The 23,864-nt window shown below is 35.0% G+C and overlaps 1 protein-coding gene across 3 annotated transcripts in view; it reads right to left on the reverse strand.

The window, feature by feature from the left end:
• The window catches only part of LOC306857312 (zinc transporter ZIP11-like), a 110,825-nt gene that overhangs the window by 20,482 nt on the left and 66,479 nt on the right, over window positions 1-23,864 (reverse strand). For all 3 annotated transcript variants that reach the window (XM_079397203.1, XM_079397204.1, XM_079397205.1), the window contains exons 6-7: window positions 18,179-18,346; window positions 1,098-1,167 (exon numbers count right to left, since the gene is read on the reverse strand). In XM_079397203.1, the coding sequence (XP_079253329.1) occupies window positions 1,098-1,167; window positions 18,179-18,346 (238 nt within the window). The remainder of the gene's footprint in view (window positions 1-1,097; window positions 1,168-18,178; window positions 18,347-23,864) is intronic.

Below are 23,864 nucleotides of genomic sequence, written 5' to 3' on the forward strand. Positions count from 1 at the left end.
ATAATTGTTTGTCGCTTTGGATAAAAGCGTCTTTTTAAATGAATAAATGTAAATGTGGTGCCTTCTGATCATCTCTTCACACAACCGTTAACACCTCCAGCATACTTCAGATCAGTGAAGATGATGTGCGCCAGGGCTGCGTTCTCTCCCCACTGCTCTTCTCCCTCTACACCAATGAATTCTACTGACCCCTCTGTCAAGCTCCTGAAGGAGGTTAAAGAGCTGGCTGTCTGGTGCAGTCTTAACAACCTGCGCTTAACATGCTCAGCACTGTGGCTGCAGTGGAGACATTCAAGTTCCCAGGACCTGAATTGGGACACTCACATCGACTCCATTGTAAAAAAAAAAAAAAAAAAAACCCAACAAAGGCTGTACTTCCTTCGCCAGCTGAGGAAGTTTAACCTGCCACAGGAGCTACTGAAACAGTTCTACTCTGCCGTCATCGAGTCTGTTCTGTGCACTTCAATAACTGTCTGGTTTGGCTCAGCTACAAAATCAGGCATCAGAAGAGTACAGAGAACGGTTCGGACTGCTGAAAGGATTATTGGCGCTCCCCTGCCCACCCTTCAAGAACTATATACATCCAGAGTGGGGAAAAGGGCTCAGAAAATTAAGTTATCCCCTTTTTGAACTTTTGCCACCTGGCCGGCGCTACAGAGCCCCAAATACCAGGACAGCCAGGCACAAGAACAGTTTCTTCCCCCAGGCAATCCACCGTATGAACAGTTAAATACCCCCCCCCCCCCATTTATGCAATAGCAATGTGCAATAACCTTATATCTATTTGCTACCACCTCCATCCTTGTACATCCCTGCATCTCTTTCTATTCTATTTCATTCTATCATCTATAGCACAACTGTACATACACAATTTGTTTATTTTTCAAATTATTTTTTAAATTTTTTGTATATTTATATTTACATGTGTATTTTTTTATTCTCATCCTAATTTTATTGTCTGTGTGTCATTGCTTCTGTGAACTGGAAGCTTATGACACTAAAATAAAAATAAAGCAATAAAGCTCTTTCTGATTCTGATTTTGATTAAATGTTTTAAATTAAAAAGTTTTGGATGAACTATCCTGTTCATGTCTTACCTGGCTCTTTCAAATGTAGCCGAGGGAGTTTTACCGATTGCTCCAAAGCCCACGCCAACAGCCAAACCCTCTGAAACACACAAAACACACACCTGGTCACGCTTTCATCATTCGTCTGCTAAGAAGTGCACTCATGTTTAGGACAGAATTCCAAAAGAAAATGAAAACTGATCACACAAAATCAAGCCCGATGACGGAAGTGTCCCATCATTCCTGCACTGCACTCCATTTACAGTCATCAAATGTGCTTTGATGGCAGTCTGTGAGATGTTAGTAATGCAATCCATTGCCCACAAGCTAGTGGGAGCAGAGGATGTTTGTTATCTGGGGTCCAAAGTTACTCAGACCCCAACATTCTTCAAAATATATTCTTTTGTGCTCCATACAGGTTTGGAATAACAATTAAAATTTTCAGATTCCCTTTAAAGAGATGTGGCCTTAAAGAAAAACGGAGAGTTTTTGGTCTTTGATTATGATTAGCTAAGCCGTGTTTGAAGCCATTCATAAACACATTTTTTTTTTACATTTTATGTTATTAAATTGATGTTTATTACATTACGTTAGTGTAATTTAGTGTATTTTTCATGCATTTCTGGAAAAATTAAAGTTTTTTTTTTTTTTTTTTTAATAAACAAGAGGGGGAAAACCGTTAAAGAATTATAATCTTGCTTGTTTGCTCTTTGAATTAATTTTAATTTAATTTGTCTTACCTTACTGGCAGAGATTTGTTTTTTGTCTTTTATGGAAGTCTGTTTCTGCCACAGGAAAATAAATAAATAAAATGAAATAAAAATAAAATATCATTTGTCTTACCCTACTGGCAGAGATTTTTTTTTTTTCTTTTATGGAAGCCACAGGAAAAATTAAAATAAAATAAAGTGTAATTGCGACGTGTCAAAATTTGCAAGATATAAACTCAAAACTGTGAGACAAACTAAGAACTGCAAAATATTGTAATTTTGAGAAGAAAAGTCAGAATTGTGAGATAGTAAATTTAATTAATTTTGTTAAATTAAGGTTTATCACATTATTTTAATGTCATTTAGTGTATGTTAGTGTATTATGCATGATGGTGTGTGTTTGTGTGACTTTCTCATCACCACTTGTGTTTTTAAGTTGGTCGTCATTTTATAATAAAGGTAAAAATCAGATTTTAGTAATTTGGCATATTAACATTATTTAAGTTTATGAAAAATAAAAATCTGTAAACTTAAAATGTTGCTACTGTATCTTTTACGTTAAAATAAATTTTTGAGTCATATGTTACTTAACATTTAACAATGCATTGTGTGTTTCTGGTGTGTTCCTATATTAAATGTGTAACGTCGAACAAAGTTCATGTTCAAAATCACTTTCCAAACTTGCTTCCTGTTTACTCTTAGTTCTCAGTTTCCTGTTATCAGCGAGTTATCGGTGCATGTGTGGGGCTGGATTTGTCTTGATCTCGTGGTTTGTTCTGCTATTTGAGTTTAGATTTCCAACATCTCACACAGCATTGAGACATTTGCGCTTTTTCAGTCCAGCAGAACCTCAGCCATCTGATAAACTGACATCCAATCAGAGTCCAATTCAACTCCCATCATCCACCACAGCGCTCCTGCAGCGACACACACCTCCGGACAGATCCGTGTGTGTGTGTGTGTTTATGTAAATATGTAAATTCAAAGCCATCACTCAGACTAATCAAGTCAATCTTATCTTTAGCCAGGAAAATTCATTCTGGGCTCAGAGGAAATTAAGGATATGTAAATGCGTTCGATATCAAATCAACCTGACATTAAATCAGATAAAAGTCTGAAGTAAAAGTGTCAGTTCAGGTTGTCTTTCAGAATCTAAAAGCACATCAGCAAAGCATCTAAGGTGAACCTGCACCTATCACTTTATTAAAACAAGAAGAGACCATGTGGAGAGTCTTTAAGGAAACCAATTGCTTTAAGAAAGCTGAGATTAAAGAGGTGGGTTTGGGGTCAGTAAGATTTTATTTTCCATTTTTTGAAAGAAATAAATACTTTTTTTTGCAAAGAGTGACAGAAAAGACATTTATAATGTTAGAAAACATTTATATTTTAAATAAATGCTTTTCTTTTAAACTCTAAGGATCCTGACAAGTAAAATATATCACGGTTTCCACAAATAACTGTTTGTTGAGCAGTAAATCAGTATATTATTATGATTTCTGAAGATCATGTGACACTGAAGACTGGAGTAATGATGCTGAAAATACAGCTGCACATCACAGAAATAAATGATATTTTAACAGATATTCACATAGAAAACAGTTAGTTTAAATTGCAATAATATTCTAAATATTACTGTTTTAATCAAATAAATGCAGCCTTAGAAATGTCTATATATACAGTTCTCTTTTTTATGCATTTCATGTATATTTATATGTATATTTTTGTATTTAGTTGATTTACTTTTACTTTTTTAGTACTTCTTTAAAACTAGCTGAAATTCATATTTTATTTTATTTCAGTTAATGTATGTGTGTTTGTTTGTTTTTATATTCATTTATTTAAAGCAACAAAAAGTATATATATATATATATTTTTTTTTTTTTTTAGTTAATGATAATAACTAATGACATGAAGTGCCTTCAATTTTTCTCCTCTTCTTCTTTTTTTTTTCCACATAAACATTAACATCAAATGGGTTATTTCAACTTAATACACTTTACTATATACATTATATTTATATTTCATACAATTTTTATTTATATATTTTTTAGAATGTATTAAATTCTGCAGTTTTTCTCCCACAATCAGCAGAAAATGTCCTAAACCTTTTTTAATAACACTTGTCATTAGGACCCACCGCAGTGCTGACGATAAGATTCCTGAGAAATCACATTGTTCTTGTGTGAAATAAATAAACTGCAGGTGAACACACATCTACATGTTAACCCCAGCATCGCCGTGAACGCACGTATCACACACAGGTGTAATCACATCGAGAGATTCATTACAAACATCCCCTCGAGCTGATCTATACTTCACCTCCATCTATAAAACACGATCTTCCCTCGTTTGGCCTCCTCCTCATCACTCACGTGCTCCAGAAGAGAGAAATGAAGACGTCTTATCTCACCAAATCTCCAGCACAAAACAGCCACTTTCTTGACTTGAAGAACAGAGAAAGACTTGACTTCAAATCAATAATGAAAAGACGAGATGAATGGCCTGAAATGTCTAATGCAGTATTAGTTGAGCATCATGGTGTGTTCAGCAAAAGCAGAAGCCGGATGCGTGTGTGCAGTATTTGTGCTTAATAAAACACGATGGCGTATCTAGTCCTGCTTGCCCAAGTGATGCAACACAGTTTCACAATTTATTTTAATAAGTGAGTCATGCACATCATAAATGGACAAATTGTGCTTCATTTCTTTGCCTCGGGACTCTGGCCAGAATAAATGAACAAAAGAAATCTTCATTGTCACAAAAAACCATAAAGTCGCTTTTATTTTCCTCTACAGTGCAGCCCCTTTTGACCATTCAGAGAGTGATTTTACACCATGATGACCTTTGACCTTTACATCACTGCCCTAATTTTTTTATTATTATTCTTATTATTAGGCTATTATTTATTAAGAATTATTAAAAACATATTGCCAAAAGTGGTGAGTGCCTCTGGGATATTTTACATGATCTTTTATTGCAATAGATGTGCAACTCAAAATACTCAATATTATATACTTTTTATATTTCCATTTTGTGATTTATACTTCGATCTAATATACTGTAAGAATATCAGATTTAAATATTATTACAAAACAACTATATTTTCTGTTTAATCCATATTACAATTACACCAGTCTCACTTGTCCTCTCTCTGTCTTTATATCACATCTATATAACAATATTGCATTTAAATTGTAAATATTTGAAAATATAAGAATATAGGAAATATAAGAATATCAGAAAATGTTTCAATGTTACTAAAAAAAAAACTATATTTCCATTTAAACTAATTTGATTGTGAATGTAACTCATTTTATTATAATAGATCCTACATACAAATGAGATGTAATATGAGTATATTACATTGAAAAGGTTTTAAATTTGAAATCTATCTTACATATATGCCAAAATAAATCAAATAAAAATAATAATCTTCCAGCTCACTAGGGCACAATATTAACATGACCCGGCAGTCTCACACCCACCAGACCTAGTCCCTACGGATTCCTGAAATAAATCTGAAAGCAATGACGGCGGGAGAACACTCAGAGTAATCAATAAAACACTGCTTCAAATGCACATTCATAATCATAATCACAATGTTGTCGTTTGAGCAGCACGTCTGCAGCATATATGAAACTACAATGGCTAACTGCCATTGGACAAAAACAAGATGCAGTCGATGCACAAGATCAATATATGACGAGTTACAATGTCTCTTTCACACATCAGTATAATTAAGTGTGTGGCAGTAAAATAGCATCAGTGTGCACGTGTGTGTTTAATTGAGCTCTGGGATGCACAGTCATACTAGCGGCTTCACGCATGCATACTAGAGATTAGAGAGCAATGCTTGATTATACACAAGAGACACGACTGCAAATAACTGAACACTTTATGACCATCTCACCTGTGTTCAGCTCTGACAGCAAACCAATGGGGAACAGAGAGTAAAAGATCTGGTGCAATCTCGCCCACAGGCAAAAGAGCAAATATCATTTTCTTTTCCCGAGTGCAATCTATATATTGAATCAGGGTCGGTTCGCTTTCAAAGGACCATCTGTTTGCTTTTAGATTAGTTGCGATATCTTTTAAGAAGGGTTTTTTATGCTTTGTTCACAGAATGCCTTTGTACGAAGTTCTCAGATGGGAAGTGCTAAGAAAACCTCAAGCCAAATGACCGTATTTCACAAGGTTATTCTCTGCATTTAGTTGCACTTAACTTAATGAACTGCAGGCCCATATGAAAATCAGCCCAGGGTTTTTCACAGGACATGGAAACCACACACACATACACACAAAGATCATCATGCTTAAACTAATAATGTCTACATGTAGCAATGAATGCCACTAGACTTTATTAGACTATGTCATTCGCATTTGATCCTCTCACAACGCCTGTGTGTTTGTGTGCATGAAAAAACGCCAAGCTTATATTAATGATTCACACCTGCATTATTTTTTCAGACTTTGCACGTAAAAAAATTATCTTTGGAGTCAAAACAATTAATGCATATTAAAAATAAACTGAAGTCGGTAATTCTGCATCACATCTGAAACATCTGACTTGTTAACTACTCAAACCCTTGAGTCTGGTGTGACGTTGATGAAACGCAGCAGAAAGAGAGCAGAGAGCATCTTGGGAGATGCAATTTATGCATGCATGCAAACTTAAACTCAGAATCGTGTCTTAATTCTAGGTCAGGATGAAGCATGAGACTGTCACATTAGAGTCAAAGAATGGATGTACAATGAGGAGGAGTTAACACAAGTGGATGTTAAAGTGAGCAGCGCGGCTTTAGAGATGAAACACTCCAGTCGTGACGCACAGAAACGTGACCCTGTACTAAACACAAATCCACTACACTTCAAATGGTTAAATGGGTCATGAGAGTGTCTAAAATCATTTTAAAATAAGGCTTACAACATGTGCCAAGTTTCATTTTCATTCCACTGGGTAAATAATTAAGATATAATTAATAGTTTAATTAAAGTGTCAGAGCTTGACAAATTTCTGCAAGTCTTCTTTAGATTATGACAAAGCCAAATTCAGTTTTTAAAGTACTATAGAACAGGAATGGCCCATTTAAGCCAACTATTATATCTTTTACATGGGTGTTTATTTCTGTTTAACAGCAAAAATACTGTCACTATATTTTAAACAAAAAAATAACCATAAATAAATTTTTAACCTATTTGCTTTAAGCAGAGGCAAATCCTGATCATGCCATTATAATTCATCTCTCAGACTCGTGCTCTCCGTTCCACTCGCCGCTCTCAGAGAAAATCATTTCTGATATAGTGAGGAACTTTCTCCATGTGCTTTACTTCACTGCCCTTCTCACTTCAGCTGCTATCTGTCTGCACAGAATCAGGATAAGCGGCCTGCCTTTGGGTGGAAAAGTGTTTTTACCTGCTTAAAGCTGTCAGGAAAGAGAGAGATTTTCAACAAGTATACCAAAAATCTCTATATGTCCATATGTTAAAAGAATAGTTCACCCAAAAATGAAAATGTGCTGAAAATGTCATCATCCTCAGGCCATCCAAGATGTAGATGAGATTGTTTCTTCATCAGATTTGGAGAAATGTAGCACTTGCTCAGCAATGTCTCCTCTGCAGTAAATGGGTGCCGTCAGAATGAGAGTCCAAACAGCTGATAAAAACATCACAATAATCCACACCACTCCAGTCCATCACTTAACATCTGGAGAAGACAAAAGCTGAAATAAATCCAGCATTAAGATGTTTTAACTTCAAACCACTGCTTTTGGCTAAACTATACTGTAAGTCCATAATCTATAATAACCACTTTTTCACTGGAGGAAGTGTTATTATGGACTTGTATTTTAGTTAAAACATCGTATGATGGATTTGTTTCAGCTTTTGTCTTCTCCAGATGTTAACTGATGGACTGGAGTGGTGTGGATTATTGTGATGTTTTTATCAGCTGTTTGGACTCATTCTGACGGCACCCATTCACTGCAGAGCACTGCAAGTGCTACATTTCTCCAAATCTGATGAAAAAACAATCCCATCTACATCTTGGATGGCCTGAGGATGATGACATTTTCAGCACATTTTCATTTTTGGGTGAACTATTCCTTTCAGTCGTTCAGACTGATCTAATTGCACGTTGAACACATTTTTACAGAATGTACTGTATGAGGAATATTAATAGAGCGCTGCACAGCAAACACTGTAATTATGTCCTGACAAAAGCAGCAGAACCTCGGCATCGGTGGCTGACAGAGGTTACAGCAGGGCTCTACAGCAGACAAAAGCGCTCTCAGACGTCTACCAGCTTATTTTCTGTCTTCTTTATTTCAGTGACATTTAACATGAAGGCAATTTTGCTCTGCAGACATTTGACCTCAACACTGTGAATAAAAGTCTGCAGATGTTTTATACTAACAATAAAACCACAGTCTTCTTCAGGAATTTTCTGAGTAATGGTATTAAAAGGCCAAAGTCTTCATACCATGCAACTAGGACATCAAAAAGAAAGGAAAAAAAGTTTGGATTACAAAGTTTTACTAAACTTAATGTGATGCATATATGTGACCCTGCAGCACAAAAGCAGTCATGAGTAGCACAGGTATATTTGTAGCAATAGCCAACAATACATTGTATGGATCAAAATTATACTTTTTTTTAATGCCAAAAATCATTAAGTAAAGATCATGTCCCATGAAGATATTTAGTAAATTTCCTTAATTTTTGAGTAGTAATATGCATTTCTAAGAACTTCATTTGGACAAAAGGATTTCTAAGAATTTCATTTGAAATAGTAGTGTCTCGGCCAAATATTGTCCTATCCTAACAAACCATACATCAATTGAAAGCTTATTTATTCAGCTTTCATATGATAAATAAATCTCACTTTCCAAAAAGTTGACCCTTATGGTTCTGTGGTCCAGGGTCACATTTGTCAGTCATATTGTACATAAATGAAACAGGTCAGATTTCTGTAATAAACTGAATGTGTTTTTTTCATGCACCTGTCAAATTTATGAAAAACCAAAAAGCCCAAAATCTCAAAGTATTTTTTCAGACTAGTGGAAAGAAAACATCCAAAAGACACTTAAGTGTTTCTTTTATAGCACTTTATCTATTTGTGTCAATAGATTTCAATAACAATACATATTTTCTCTCCTACACTGAGCCATACATCTCCACTTCAGTAGCACTTACACATCTTTACATCTTTATTCTGTCTATATCCTGAAGGTTTTTACAGAGGGATTTGATCATATAGAATTTGCTTGATTATATACAACATTTTATTCCCCCAAAAACTGTGAAAATGTATTGTTTTCTGTCTGTTCTAAGTATTTTCTGAATTATGGAGTGACACAATTAATACTCAGTAAAACCTTTTGACTCTAATATGTCAATAAAATGAAATAAGTATTTTGAAACCAACTTCATCCAGTGTCTAGATTGTTGTTCTAGCAAAGCGCATATTTAATTAAATAATGCATAATTTGCATATTTAAACCTAATATTTTAGAAAGCTTGTAATGTAAAAAATGTTTGCAATTATCAATGTAATCAATCAACTAGGTAAGTAAGGTGATGACTATTAGTTATTTTTTTTACCCTATTCACCTGCAGTGTCTCGCCTTAACAAGATTAATATATTCATCATCAATAAATTCAATTTGATTCAAAATTGATTATTGCTTTTTCCACAGCGTTATAATTTTATAATGTTCATAATTTTGGCTCTGTTCCACCAGAATAGAATTGAAATTATATTGAAGTGCAGACTTTAAGCTTTAATTCAAGTGGTGGAACAAAAATATTAAATGCTTAGGAATTACAACCATTTTTATACCCCCGATAGAATACCCTTAAATTAAAGCACAGAGTCTGCACTTTAAGCCCATATTCATTATATAACTGTAACTTGAATGTGTTTTGGGCAACAGCTAAAATAATAATAAACTGAAAAAATTGTGACTGTGTCCAAATATATATGGACCTAACTGTATGTATGTGTGTGTGTGTGTGTGTGTGTGTGTGTACGTATGTTTGTGTGTGTCTGTGTGTGCGTATGTATGTGTATATATATATATATATATATGTTATGTTGATTCTAAGCAATTTGAATGAATGCATTTTGAAATATGATTATTTAAATGGATGCAAATAGTTGATAATAAACTATGGCATTCATTTTAGAGTGCAGAAATCTTATAGATTTGTATGTATGACTTACAAACATGCATTGCATTAATTTTTTTTTTTTTTTATGTTGCAACTGTATAGTCCAAATGGATGGATATTAGGGGTGGAACGATACATGTATTCGTACTGAACCGTCACGGCGCGGAAATCTCGGTTCGGTGCACGAGGCCTTAAATCAAATACAGGCAATTCACCCTCAATCCAGAAGGGAGCAAAGCCCTGCGCCGTGCCATCAGAAATCATCCAAGGAGAAACACTCAATTCAACCTTATCAAACATCCAGACTGTAGCAGAAAGCAAATCCACATGGGTTATTTTCCCCAAAGTGCATCGGTTCATCTCTTCCAGAGCTTCATTAACATGTCAGTAGAGCCTTGTGGCTTTGCAATCAAGATCTGAGGTTAGAAAGAGCTGAGGCCATCCAAAACCTCAGAATATCTCTTTCTGACCCTAACAGCACAGCCCAGGATTATTCAAGGAGAAGTTGCTCTTTTTTATTCTCTTTGGAGTGCTTCCTATCTTTGATGTGACAAAGAAGAAGATGAAAGCTGGTGCTAATAAGGAAGAAGTAAGCAGCTCGTGTCCTGTTTTCTCACACGCTCAGAAACTGACAGGAACTGGTTGTGCATTGAACACTGAACGCTTTATTGGAGAAAGTAATGGGAGGTCATGATAGCATGGGCTCTGATCCGTGTCGGTAATGATGATGTTCCTGAAGGCATATTTTCAAAATCGATAATTTGAAGGAAGCACTGAATAAAAGAGGCTCTCAACTGAAAGCAAAGTAAAAAATCTAAGAGGGACGCAAGATAACGTAAATGCAAATAAGTTAACACAAAAATTGTGACATTATTGCATTTTAATGAGTGAAATAAGTATTTGATCCCCTATCAATCAGCAAGATTTCTGGCTTCCACGTGTCTTTTATACAGGTAACAAACTGAGATTAATACTCCTTTAAGAGAGTGCTCCTAATCGCAGCTCCTTATATATATATATATATATACACACACACATTTATTTTTTTTATTGCAGATGGTAATATTTATGATCTTTATAACAGTACAGCTTACATAAAATGATATAAATATCAGTCATATTGTTAATGTAAATCTTCACTTCGTCAGATGCAAACCGCCCTGGAGAGACTGAATGACATGTAACAGACTGCATATGTTTTTTGTGACATACTTCTACTGATGCTTCGTTCATATTTCATATTCAACGACTTAATTATTGGGACAAAACAACTAAGCAATGTTATTGTTCAGAGTTTGAGGGGGTAGACGATTAAGGGGAAAACATATAAGGAGAATATAACGACTTAAAGACTGAACCAACATAACGTTAATGCTGTTGCCGCATCGGTGTGCCGAGAATCATATCAAAGCTTTTTGACCTTGCTGTGCTCTTTTTGAATACTCTGCTTTTTTTTGTGTTATATTGAAGCTTCATGTAATGTTTCCAATGAGACAGGGTGGCGATCACTATTCTCAAATATGCTTGTAATATGTTAATTGTAAATAGTTCTGTTTTCTGTTTGACATACTTTATTTTTATTTTTTTTCTCCTCAATGCTATACATGACATCACCGTTCATTCATTTTCTATGGGAACAGCTTTCATGTATATCAGATCTAAACAGACGAATCTCTGGTGATGTCAGTGAATAAATCAATACTAAACATATGCAACTGGAATTTAAAGGGGGTTCAAAATCCAGTAAAAAGAAAGAAAATTCTAAACTATTTAAAAAAAGAACAAATTCATATTGCATTTCTGCAGGAGACACAGCTAACAGCCAGTGAGCACATCAAATTAAAGAGAGACTGGGTGGGACAAGTATACGGCTCGTCATTCACCAGTAAAACAAATGTATAACACTATCAGATATTACTACATACTCCCATAAATCTGGACTGTTTATCCTGCTTAAAGCTACACTAGCGGGACAACCCATTACCCTTATGAATGTTTATATCCCCCCTTATTCAATCTAACAAATTAATTACACAGGTTTGTTCTCTCCAGTTCGCTGAATGGCAATGTGAACACAGTATACTCACTGGGGATTTTAACTGTACACTACTACCAAAGTTAGATAAATCTCTACATCTAATGATAGGCCTACCAACAGAGCACGAGCTCTGCATGAGACGTGTGAAGAAATTGGCCTGGTAGATGTCTGGCGTTCCCTTCATCCCAGAGACAGAGAATACACATTTTTTTCTGGAGTCCATAAAACTGGAAGCAGAATAGACTACTTTTTCTCTCCCAAACCCTCACTTCAAAATGTAATAGATTGCAATATTGGGAACATTGTAATTGTAATAACCTCCTTTGTATCCAACCAGAAAAAAAAGCAGCTGGCAGACCAGAGAAAATTAGAAATGACCCTCCATGGTTTACAAATAAAATATAATACGCGCCCCTCAGATGTACTCCTGGCGGAGATAGAAACAGTAAAAACCTCTCTCGAAGCAATTCTCACTAATAAAGCTGAAAAATCTATATTTTTTGCTAGAAAGCGGATGTAGGAATTCGCTAACAAACCTAAACAACCGGTCTCAAGCGCATGTCATATCCAGTATCAAAGATAAAGAAGGCAGGTGCCATCACGACAACAAAGCAATTAACAACATTTTATAAAAGGCTGTACACGTCCCAATCGGGCTGGTCTTCTGGTGATAATATGAATAAATTCCTTGCAAATTCAAATCTGCGGGAATTAACTGAAGAGCAAAAACAGACGTTAAACAAACCAATTGAACAATTGAAATTTTGAATTGTATTAATAGTCTCCCCAAAGGAAAAGCACCAGGGCCCGATGGGCTTACAGTGGAATTCTTTCAGAAATGTAAAATGGAATTAGTGAGCTTAATGCATGCAATGATACAGTTTTCATTTGATTCTAATAAGCTTCCTGGCTCCATGACAGAAGCCAAAATCTGTCTTTCTAAAATAAAGATCGTATCATCCAATCTCTTTGCTTAATGTGGATACAAAAATTTTAGCTAAGATATTAGCCACCCGACATGAATCAATTCTCCCTACAATAATTAATCCTGACCAGACAGGCTTTGTTAAAGGCAGATCTTCAGCTCATAATGTTAGAAGGCTTCTTAATATAATTCAGTATTCAAATCAGCACGCAAATTCTGGGTTAGTCATTTCATTAGATGAAAAGAAAGACAGGGTCGAATGGCCATATTTATCCTCAGTGCTCTCTAAATTTAACTTGGGTGATGTATTCATTAAATGGGCAAGGATTTTTTACTCCTCCGCCACTGCGAGAGTTATTACTAATGGTCTTAAATCCCCTGAATTTATGTTAGCGCGTGGTACCAGGCAAGGATGCCTAATGTCCATTAGAGACGACCCATCCATTGAAGGGCTTAGACTAGAAAAGAAAACGTATAAAATTTCACTTTATGCCGATGACATCTTAAATTTACCTCAATTCTCCACAACAATCAATTCCATATCTGATTGATACGATTTCCAATTTTGGCTCCTTCTCGGGGTATAAAATAAATCTTTTAAAAACAGAAGCAATGCCTGTAAGTTAATCACATTCCCACGACCCCACAAGTTCTCATCCATTTAAATGGTCTCCGACGGGCTTTGTCTATCTGGGTATAAAGATTACGCCCAACTCTATTTTGCCCCTATCTTTAAGAATATTAGATTAGACCTAGATAGATGGTGTAATCTTCCCTTATACCTATTAGGCCGTGTTCCCCTTGTTAAAATGAATATTCTACCCTGCCTTCTATACCCATTTCAAATGCTACCAGTTCTCATTCAGAACAAAGCACTAAAACAGTTACGTGGCTTCATTATTTCCTTTATCTGGCGGAAAAAAAGACCAAGACTGAGATATAACTTCTTAACACTACCGAGCAGATGTGGACATTAAACTATATCAGCTCTCTGCCCATCTTCGTTTTATACTGGAATGGCACTTAAATGATCCAAACTCAGCTTGGATCAGCGCAGAAGCCATAACTCTCGGGCCAGTTCCTTACGGAACTTACTATATCTTTCGCCCAAAAACAGTGAATTCTAATTAAAGATAATTTTATTCTTAAGAATATGATTAAAATATGGAGATTAGTCCGCAAAATAGAAGGGTTTGACTCCCACCTTTCACTTCTCACACCCTTACATAACAACCCAGATTTCCCCCCGGGGATGAATGACGGCCTAATACATTTGAGAGGCAAAGGAATACATGTCATTGGAGATTTTATGAGAATAAACAGTTAATGACCTTTGAACAATTCACTGCAAAATATGATCTCAATAAGAAGTTTTTCTTGATATACCAGCAGATACGCAGCTTCATAACAAAAAATCTCAGCGTCTATTCAAGTGGCCTCTGCGTATCCCCAATGGAGGAACAATTAAATAAACTTACTTCATCTCGATCTGCATCCAAAATCTATTCTATAGCATTTCGATAAGGGCAAATACAGATAGCATTTGAAGCTTTTTCAACAACATTAAAAGACAAACCTTTTCAATTTGATAAAGTATGGGACCCCTTCTTTACCTATCTGGGGGCTGGAGAGAGACATCTATAAACACTGGGAATACGGAAGCTGGCGCGGAAGGACTGAATAACAACCCAACGGTGATGTGTCAACTATGTTTAAACCCTGTAAACGTCAAAAAGCTTCAATAAAAAAAAAAAAATAAATAAATAAAAAAAAACTCATCTTGAAAAAAGCAAAAAGGCCAAATATTACCAAATCTGCTAATGACTACTGGTATTGGACTACCAAAATGTCCCTGGCCATGATTTTAACCTTGAAATCAGGATCAGGCACAAATCATGTCTTCAGACTCATTCATAGACGCTTGAACAAATGATTGTAATCTGGCTCAAAACCAGACAGAAATCATGTCTTTCCGACAATTTTTCTGCTGATTAACGATAATACAAAACCTTTTCAGCTTACAAATGGCTGTTGAAAGCAGAGATTTCAATATAAATTGGTTGGATAACAATAAAAAAAAAAAAAACTTATTGCATCTAAATATAAATTGCATCAAAGGATAACGAGTCCTACAAGAACCACCCAAACTAAAACTTTGATAGATTTAGTTTTTACAAATAAACCAGAGCGAGTTACTAAAATGTATCATTTGTTAACAGGTCTGTCTGATCATAGCATGACCTTCATTGTTGGAAAATTAACAGAACAACGATTTCAGAGCCATTTTTTGGGTTAATTCACAAATGAGAATTTCCAAGCAGAATTGATCATCCAAAGGAGTGCTGTGATTTTTTTGATGGACACACTTGCAAATACAATCCAGAAGATTTCATGCTCCTTTAAAAGTAACAAGAAAAAAGTAGTTTTGCCTTGGATAAATAATGACATTCATCAGCTAATGAAAAAGAGGGATCTGGCACAGAGAAAATCTACATCTACAAAACTACAAACAGATATAATGATCTTAAAAGGTTTAAGGAATAAAACGGGGATAAATGAACTGAGAAAAGCAAAGTCATCTTATTTGTCATCCTACTCTCAGGGCAATAGCTCACTTATTTGGAAATTCAGTCAAAGTAAAGGCATAATAAAACTGAATATAAATGGAAAGGTCAGTACTGATGCTTTGGAAATTGCAAATTAATTGAATACCTTTTTTGTTAAATCAGTAGAAGAACTCGCAGGAAATTTCAGTTCTGCTTGTTTATCACGTGATACAGTAAGAAATTCATCTTTTTATATTTCACAGATTGATCAAGATAAAATCGGTAAAATTATTAAACCATTCAAAATCTAAAGATATATTCGGTTTAGACTCAATTAAGAAAATGTCTAAGACTATTAAGTCAAATTTGAACTGTTTCCGTATGATAACACCAGGTATATCACTTAAAGCAGCTCAAATGTTTATGCATGCTATGATATTATCACATATGACCTATCGTGTGACAATTTGGGGTCAGGCTTCCCAATCAGTTTTTGAGCCTGTAATTTCATTATACAAGCAAACTTTAAAAATAATGGATCAGAAACCAATGTCAAATTCTTCAAAAGTATGATTTGTTAAGTTTTGATCATTTTTAGAGTTTTAATTTATAAAAACAGTATTTAAGTGTATATACGGCCTTGCCCCTGATGTAATCTGTCAGTTGATGGAAAAATACAGTAGTGATGGGGCGAAGACCAAGTTCGGAGATGCAGAGCTACTGTGGGTCAATCATCCTTTTCAGTGAAAGGTTCACATCTATGCCTGTCGATTTAAAGTTGCAACCAGAACTCAGAGTTCTCTCTACAAAGCTGAAACAATGGCTGAAACCTTTACAGCAATGTGAACACCGAGTAACTTATTCAGGATAATATACATTTTATGCAAGGAAATATATAAAGTTACACATGTGCTAAGATATGTCAGTATGCCATTGTTGATTGTTTAGGAACAACATATACACACATAGTTACCTGTATATACAAAAGTATATTTGTTCCTTGTGACGATTGTGTATGTTTTGTATTTGGTTGCTTGGATTTTACGTAAAAGCCTAACCAAACTAGCTTTATGTTCTATGCCCTATGTACACGGCATTGGTTGTCTGTGTGTGACGATGTCTGGTGTATTAAAAGGCACTTAAAGGCACTTAAAGGTGCATTCTGGACACTGGCTTTGTTCCTTTCCCATACTGACCTATTCACAATCAAATTGGCCAACGGCACTTTAGATCACACATCAGAGACCTGAGGCAAAGGTCAAGTCTTCATCATGTCACGGGGGGAGACAAATACAACTCAATGCTCCACACATTATAAAGACCGATCTGACCTGTGTGGAGACCAAGACCGCTCGCTGGATAGCTGCTCAGATTAAGGTTCAAAGAGGCAAGGCTATAAATTGTACAAAGGTGACGAGGAAGGTAATGAGGAAACAGCAATATAATATTTTGGCAGGTCACTTTTCACACAGTTGGGAAAAAAGTCCATTTGCAATTGTTTTTACTCCATTCAATTCATGAATTTGAAATTAATGATTCCACTAAACTTCAAAATAATTAAATTAAATTAAATTAAATTAAATTAAAATGTAGTATATGGAATTTAATATATTTTTATTTGTTTAGAAATATTAATAATGTACATTGCGTTCAAAAGTTTGGGGATGGTAAGATTTTTTAATGTTAATGGAAAAAAGTATTGTATACTCAGCAAGCCTGCATTTATTTTATTTTATTTTTTTTGAATACTGTAAAAACAGCAATATTATGAAATATTATTAAAATTTAAAATAGCTACTTTCTATGTAAATACATGTTAAAATTTTTAAAAAATCTGTGATGCGCAACTGAATTTTCAGCATCATTTCTCCAGTCTTCAGAGTCACATGATCTTCAGAAATCATTTTAATATACTGATTTACTGCTCAAGAAACATTTCTGATTATTATCAATGCTGAAAACTGTTGTGCTGCCCAATATTTTTGTGGAAATCATGATATACTTTATTTTTCAGGATGTGAAATTATTGCAATATAAAAGTATATTTAAAAATGTTAATGTTAGGTGGGATTAATCGCGATTAATATCAGAAAAATGATTGATTTTTAATTTAAATTTATTTTTCATTTTAATTGAAATGATTTTTTGAATTGATTGACAGCACTATTATATATATATATATAATACTTTGCTGCACATAAACATTTAAAACCCTTTTATATATACAGTCCTATGAAATGTCTGTTTATATATAAATCATGTAAATCAGACCGATGTCAGACTGGATCTAGTTTTAAACGAGCCCCAGTTCACTTGTGCATAAATGTAGAAAGTCTCCTGTTAAAAATGTGTGTTGCACACAGGTGTCCTGATCGAAAGCCTGTCGCTTCGTCAGCATGGTGAGGAAAAACCTGTATTTTTGCATGTTTCATTACAGGATCAAATCACAGTTTGAAGCGCCTGTCATGGGGAAAGGTCACATGCAGATATGGATAATTATGCAACAATCATAGGATTAGGCCACACAGACGGATGACTAACAGTGAGACGGATGACGTGGACCACGCAAAAACCCCTAAATTAAACAATTTGCTCTTAAAATCAATGCTATAATGTTATCTTCCATCATGTGCAACACATACACTACTATAAAGTGTACAGACGTGCTATATGAGGAGACATGTGGACTTGAGTAATGGAGAAATATATGAGGAGAGACTCACCGGGAATGTTGTGTATAGTGATGGCCAGTATCAGCAGAACGATTCTCCTCCAGCTGCTTCCTGTTTGACCGCTCACTTCCTGTGCTTTAGGACTCACGTCCTGCTCCTCCGTGTGGCCCGTGTTGGGACCCCTGCGTCTCTGGTACACCTCTCCATTCTCGATTTTATCTAAAGGAGGAACACAAATTGCATGTCAAACATCTTCTGGAGAACAGCACATTTCCATTAAGCACTGAAAGAATCAATACAACAGCAATTCATTAGTCAGTGTCACAAAATGACATAAATCAGGGTTTAAATTTATTTAGACCCGCTGTGAACAGGGCTGTAACCTGATGGAAAATGAAAAGACATTAAAACGGCTCATAAAATGTGACCTCTTGAGGTTAACCACCAATGTTTTCTGAAGCTATTTCACTGACCATTTGTTGAAGTCACATTAATTCAAATAGTGTTTTAGGGATTGTTTCAAAGCAGCGTCACTATTATAAACAGAAAAATAAGTGTTATTGCAAAAAATCATCAGTTATGAAAGATAACATATGTATTATCGATAGACCATTTTTGAATGTTTTCATTCATATTTCATTTTTATGTAGCCAATATTAGCAACTGCAATAATTCAATAAAATATGAACTATTGGGCTTAGACTAAGCCAGGATTAGGCCGTAGTTCAATTTAGGACATTTAAGGAGTTTTTTATAAACGTACCTCAGAAAAAAAACATTACTAGTGTCCCTCTTGAGACAAAACAAAGGCATTGATAGATTTTAAGAGTTTCTTTCAGTTGAAACACCTCAGACTTAGACTTAAGCCTTGTCTGTGAAACCAGGGGAATATATTATATTTATAAAATGCATATATTATATAAAATATTACAAATGTTTTAGATTTTTTACAATATGTACACTTATATTTTCAATTATTCTTTTTAAGAGTGTTGCAACATCGTCAATTATGAAACGAGCTCTACAGTAGACAATAGTGGAATTATTCAGCTCAATTTAGTTCAGTGTTGACTGAATCTAGTACAATAACTCTGTCGATGTTGTACTTGGAAAAACTTGAAAATTAAATAAATACTGTTGTTTTTGTACCTTGTTCATGAACTGATCAAATCAAACACAAAGTGCAAAATACACTATTAACCAATCAGTTGTTTAGTCTCAGATTGATCCTGTCAAAACTTACAACACTGAGTTCAATACAGCCAATAAATCAACCTGGAGTCTCATTACTGTAGTGCACTGGCTTTCCCATGATCAATACGTAATCAGCAGAACATAACGGAAGAAACGGCTCTTTTCAAAGCAGACCTCTCTCAGATCTCACACTGTATTTATCACAGCTTTAAACGCTAATCATCAAATCAATTATTTCCTTTGATCGCCACAAAAACGATATACGGAGTGCATCTGAAACTCACACCGATAACTACCTGTCGCTTTAGAGCGCATCCGGTAAGAATTAGAAAATAAAAGAGAATGACACTGATGACCCTCAATTGTCCTCCGTGAAGCACGTCTCTCCCGACCACACAGGAAAGCACATAATCAATGCAGATTACTGAGGCTGAAAGGCCACGAGGAGCACATCCGTCATGTGTGATCACCACAGCACATGCAGGAAAAGACCAGAGGATTCTTCAGACGAGTTCACATCTGAACCTGCTTCATGAACGGTAACGCTGTCACACCACGGCCGGATCTAATAGTCCCGTACCTATCCAGCAAATGTTTGTGTTTGAAAAATGTTGCACAGCCATAAAATGAAATAAATTAAGCAATGTGCATTTATGAATATTCATTGAGAAATGATAGAAATAGTTAAAACATTTAAAAAATAATCAATGTTATTAATAAAATATATATATAAAAAAAAATGCATTAAAAATAAAATGCAATAAAATAAATAGAAATGTGGCACATTTGGTGGCATTTTATGTCATAATTCATAATCCAACCACAACTGTTTCTGAGGAACTACATTGTTTGGTAGAAGAATACTGTTTTTTATTAATATCATTACACTTCGCGTCGTGCCTAACAACCTCCCTTAGCTGTTATAAATTCACCGTAAACCATGGCTTCTTGGGGCTTATTGCTTTAATTTAACAGGAGCAAAAGAAACAATATGCATTTAATGAATATTCAATGAGAATTATAAATTTGATTTTAGGAAATATTACAGGTGCACTTTCAGCCTTACTGAGGCTTAATCCTCCGTTAATTAATGAGAGCAGTAATGTAGCACATCTGGATGCATTTTATTTCACAATTTAACTGGATGAGCGACAGAGAAGATAATCACACTGACAGCTGAATTAATTACAGATTCTTAGATGATGCCTGACATGAAAGACCCCAAAGGCCAATAGTTTTCAGGCTGGCAGCCACAACATCTCAAAAAATTATAAATAATATACCAAATAGTCAAAAACTGCTGCTTGGCTGTTGCAATGAAATCCTAGATTTGGACTTTTTTTAGGTGTTTGCCCATGCAAACCTCATCACAATGTTCTTGTTGTAAGTGTTTGTCTGAGTGATTTCTTCTTAACTCGAGCTAACACCCAAATCTCTGGTGTCTAGATATGACTCTGCACTTCCCTTAAATGTAAGTACTTCTCATCTTCTTCACTTGTTTTATCATCTGCCGAAAATAATTTAGAAAAGTACTAGCACACCCTTCCCAAGCCATGAAAATTGAGATATCATTCATATCCGCAGCTCGCCTAAGCAATAATTATTTATTTCATGGATTGTACCAAGCAGAATGCACTCAGGAAAATAAAAACACTTTGCTGTCTCTGTCAGTAACACACACACACACACACACACACACACTGATTCTCTGAGGATACTGAGTCATAACAGCACAGCTTAATAAGCATCCAGTGAATCCGTGCAAACACAGGCCTGATACAGTCCACATCACAGAAACATCAGTGTGGCATGAACCAAAAAATAAAAAAACATATCTTCAGCTCAAACATATTATTACTTAAAGGTCAGAACAGCGAGTCGATCAAACTGTCTCCACAGGCATCCAGTTTTTCCTGTTGATTACTGCTTGTTTGCTGGTTTTCTTGACAATATGCTAATGTGTGTTCTGCAGCTTCATCCCATATCACGACTGATTTGCATACGCTCGGCTTGGCACCAGGAGACTCAAACCTGTCTTCAGCAATCAGCCATAAGACATTTTCTAAATAAATGACACTTGCACAATATGTGGCATAAAGACAAAGACACGCATGTGACATTTTAATAACTTGAACACTTTGTGATAACTGAAGCATAATGAACTTTTTAAAGTTTGAGGTTGGTAAGATTTTGTTCATGTTTTTGAAAGAAGTCTCTTGTGCTCACTTCATTTGCATTTATTTAAGCAAAACTAAAAATTGTGAAATATTATTCTGATTCAAACAGCTGTTTTCTATGTGAATATTTGTTAAAATGTAATTTATTTTTCTGTGATCCAAGCTGTATTTTCAGCATCATTACTCCAGTCACATGATCTTCAGAAATCCTACTGATTTGCTTTTTAAGAAACATTTCTGATTATTATCAATGTTGAAAACTGTTGTGCTGCCCAATATTTTTGTGGAAACCGTGATACATTTAATTTTTCTGGATTCACAGATGAATAGAAAGTTCAAAAGAACAGCATTTATTTGAAATACAAACATTTTGTAACAATGTCTTTACTGTCACTTTTGATCAATTTAATGCGTCCTTGATTAATAAAATAATATGGTAGCTTTAAAACACATGAAATATATTGCATTAATCATATTTACATTTATTTATATACTTTTATGGCCTTTTACGGTATGTCCTTTTTGAAGCATTACAGCCAGCGTCTAATTCCTTTGCATGGAGATTCAGCCCAACATCTCTCCTTTTGTGTTTGACAGAATACATACAGTGACATGAGTTTGACTGATATGCATTTACAGATATAACCCACTGATCCTGTCAAACACAATACAGTTTGATTCGCTGCAAACTGGCTTTATCCAGAACAAAGCAGGAGACATCAACTCCCTCTACTGGCCGGCTCTGACCCGATGGGGCATTTCAACCCAATTTAGGGTCACTGCAATCACATGCACTTCTGCATCTACACACAGAGTCCTTACTTATATTTTGCCTCAAGTATTAAATATAGGAGATGTATAGAAATGAAGTGGGTGCAGAATTAACTCAATACTCCACAAGCATTGACTGTAACACAACTTTTGCCAGAGTGAATATTTTACAGCAGTAATAAGCTTGCTGAGCTTTTGTCTGAGTCCATGATCCAATCATTCAAATGATTGGATCATGGACTCAGATTCAAATTAATTTATCCTGTCATGAGTTTACAACACAAACAATAACATGTTATTATTTTTGTTTATCTAAAGAAAGCACAATTCAATTTATCAGCACTTAAAGACAACCTTTGTCTGACAGAATGCTTAAAATCAGAAATTTACTTCTAAAATGAAAAAGGCATCCAGGCTCAAATAGCGGTCATCATAACAGCAGGTTTGTGGAAATCAATCATTTCCATCTTATTTCCCTTTCAGGCTCAGCCACACATCACCATAGAAACACTCGGCCAGCGGTCGCAGTCGAACCCAAGCCAGCACGCGGCTTGCATAATCACGCTTACATTTATACTGTATATTCATCATGTGTCGCAGTAGCAGTCGAAGCGTGCATATTCCCAGAATCACACCAGCAGCATATGCGCTCCATAATGCAGCAGCAGCTTTAACCTCCGCTCACCTCATCTGCCGTTTATGTGATCAGAAAAGTTGCACATGCATACATCATCAGACCTGCTGTCATTCTGAAAGAACATGCTGCCCTTTATTTCTGATTTTGTCAGCAGGAGTGATGATCACGCCGACTAAACAGCCTCAACTCAATCGATTTCAATCAAAGTTGCATTGCATTGAAAAGCGCACTGTGGGCATCCAGCCAGAGGTTATTTAGTCACTAAAATACATTTCATGACTCCAAAACACTCAAGTAAATAAATAAATATAAAAAATGCCACAAATGTATTTGAATTTTTAATGCATGGTATATTATAAAGGTTGAAACATTTACAACCTGCCTGCATCAAACAGCAATAACACTAAACTAAAACTGAAACTACAAAAATCTTACTTTTAAATTGTAGCGTATCATGGCTTCCACAAACATATTGTTCAGCAAAACTGTTTTCAACACTGATAATAATCAGAAATGTTTCTTGAGCAGCAAATCAGTATATTATAATGATTTCTGAAGGGTCATGTGACACTGAAGACTGGAGTAATGATGCTGAAAATACAGCTTTGATCACAGAAATGAACAGATATTCACATAGAAAACAACTATTTCAAATTATAATGATATTTCAAATTTTTTGTGAATTTCTGATCAAATAAATGCAGCTTTGGTGAGCAGAAGAGACTTAAATTAATTTTAGTTTTTTGAACATTTAACATGAAAAATGCCATTAGTTATCAATAGCACTAAACTAAAGTAAATAAATAAATAATACTCTTCACCAGCCTTAAATATAAAAAAGTCTGAAAATTCAACTAAAACAAACAAATAAATAAATGAGTCGAAATGAATGAAAACTTATTGGAAAGCCAATTCAAAACTCATTTAATGCCATTTATTATATGCAAATGAGTAATAT

The sequence above is a fragment of the Barbus barbus genome (assembly GCF_936440315.1).
Source record: "Barbus barbus genome assembly, chromosome: 38".
Classification (NCBI taxonomy): domain Eukaryota; kingdom Metazoa; phylum Chordata; class Actinopteri; order Cypriniformes; family Cyprinidae; genus Barbus; species Barbus barbus.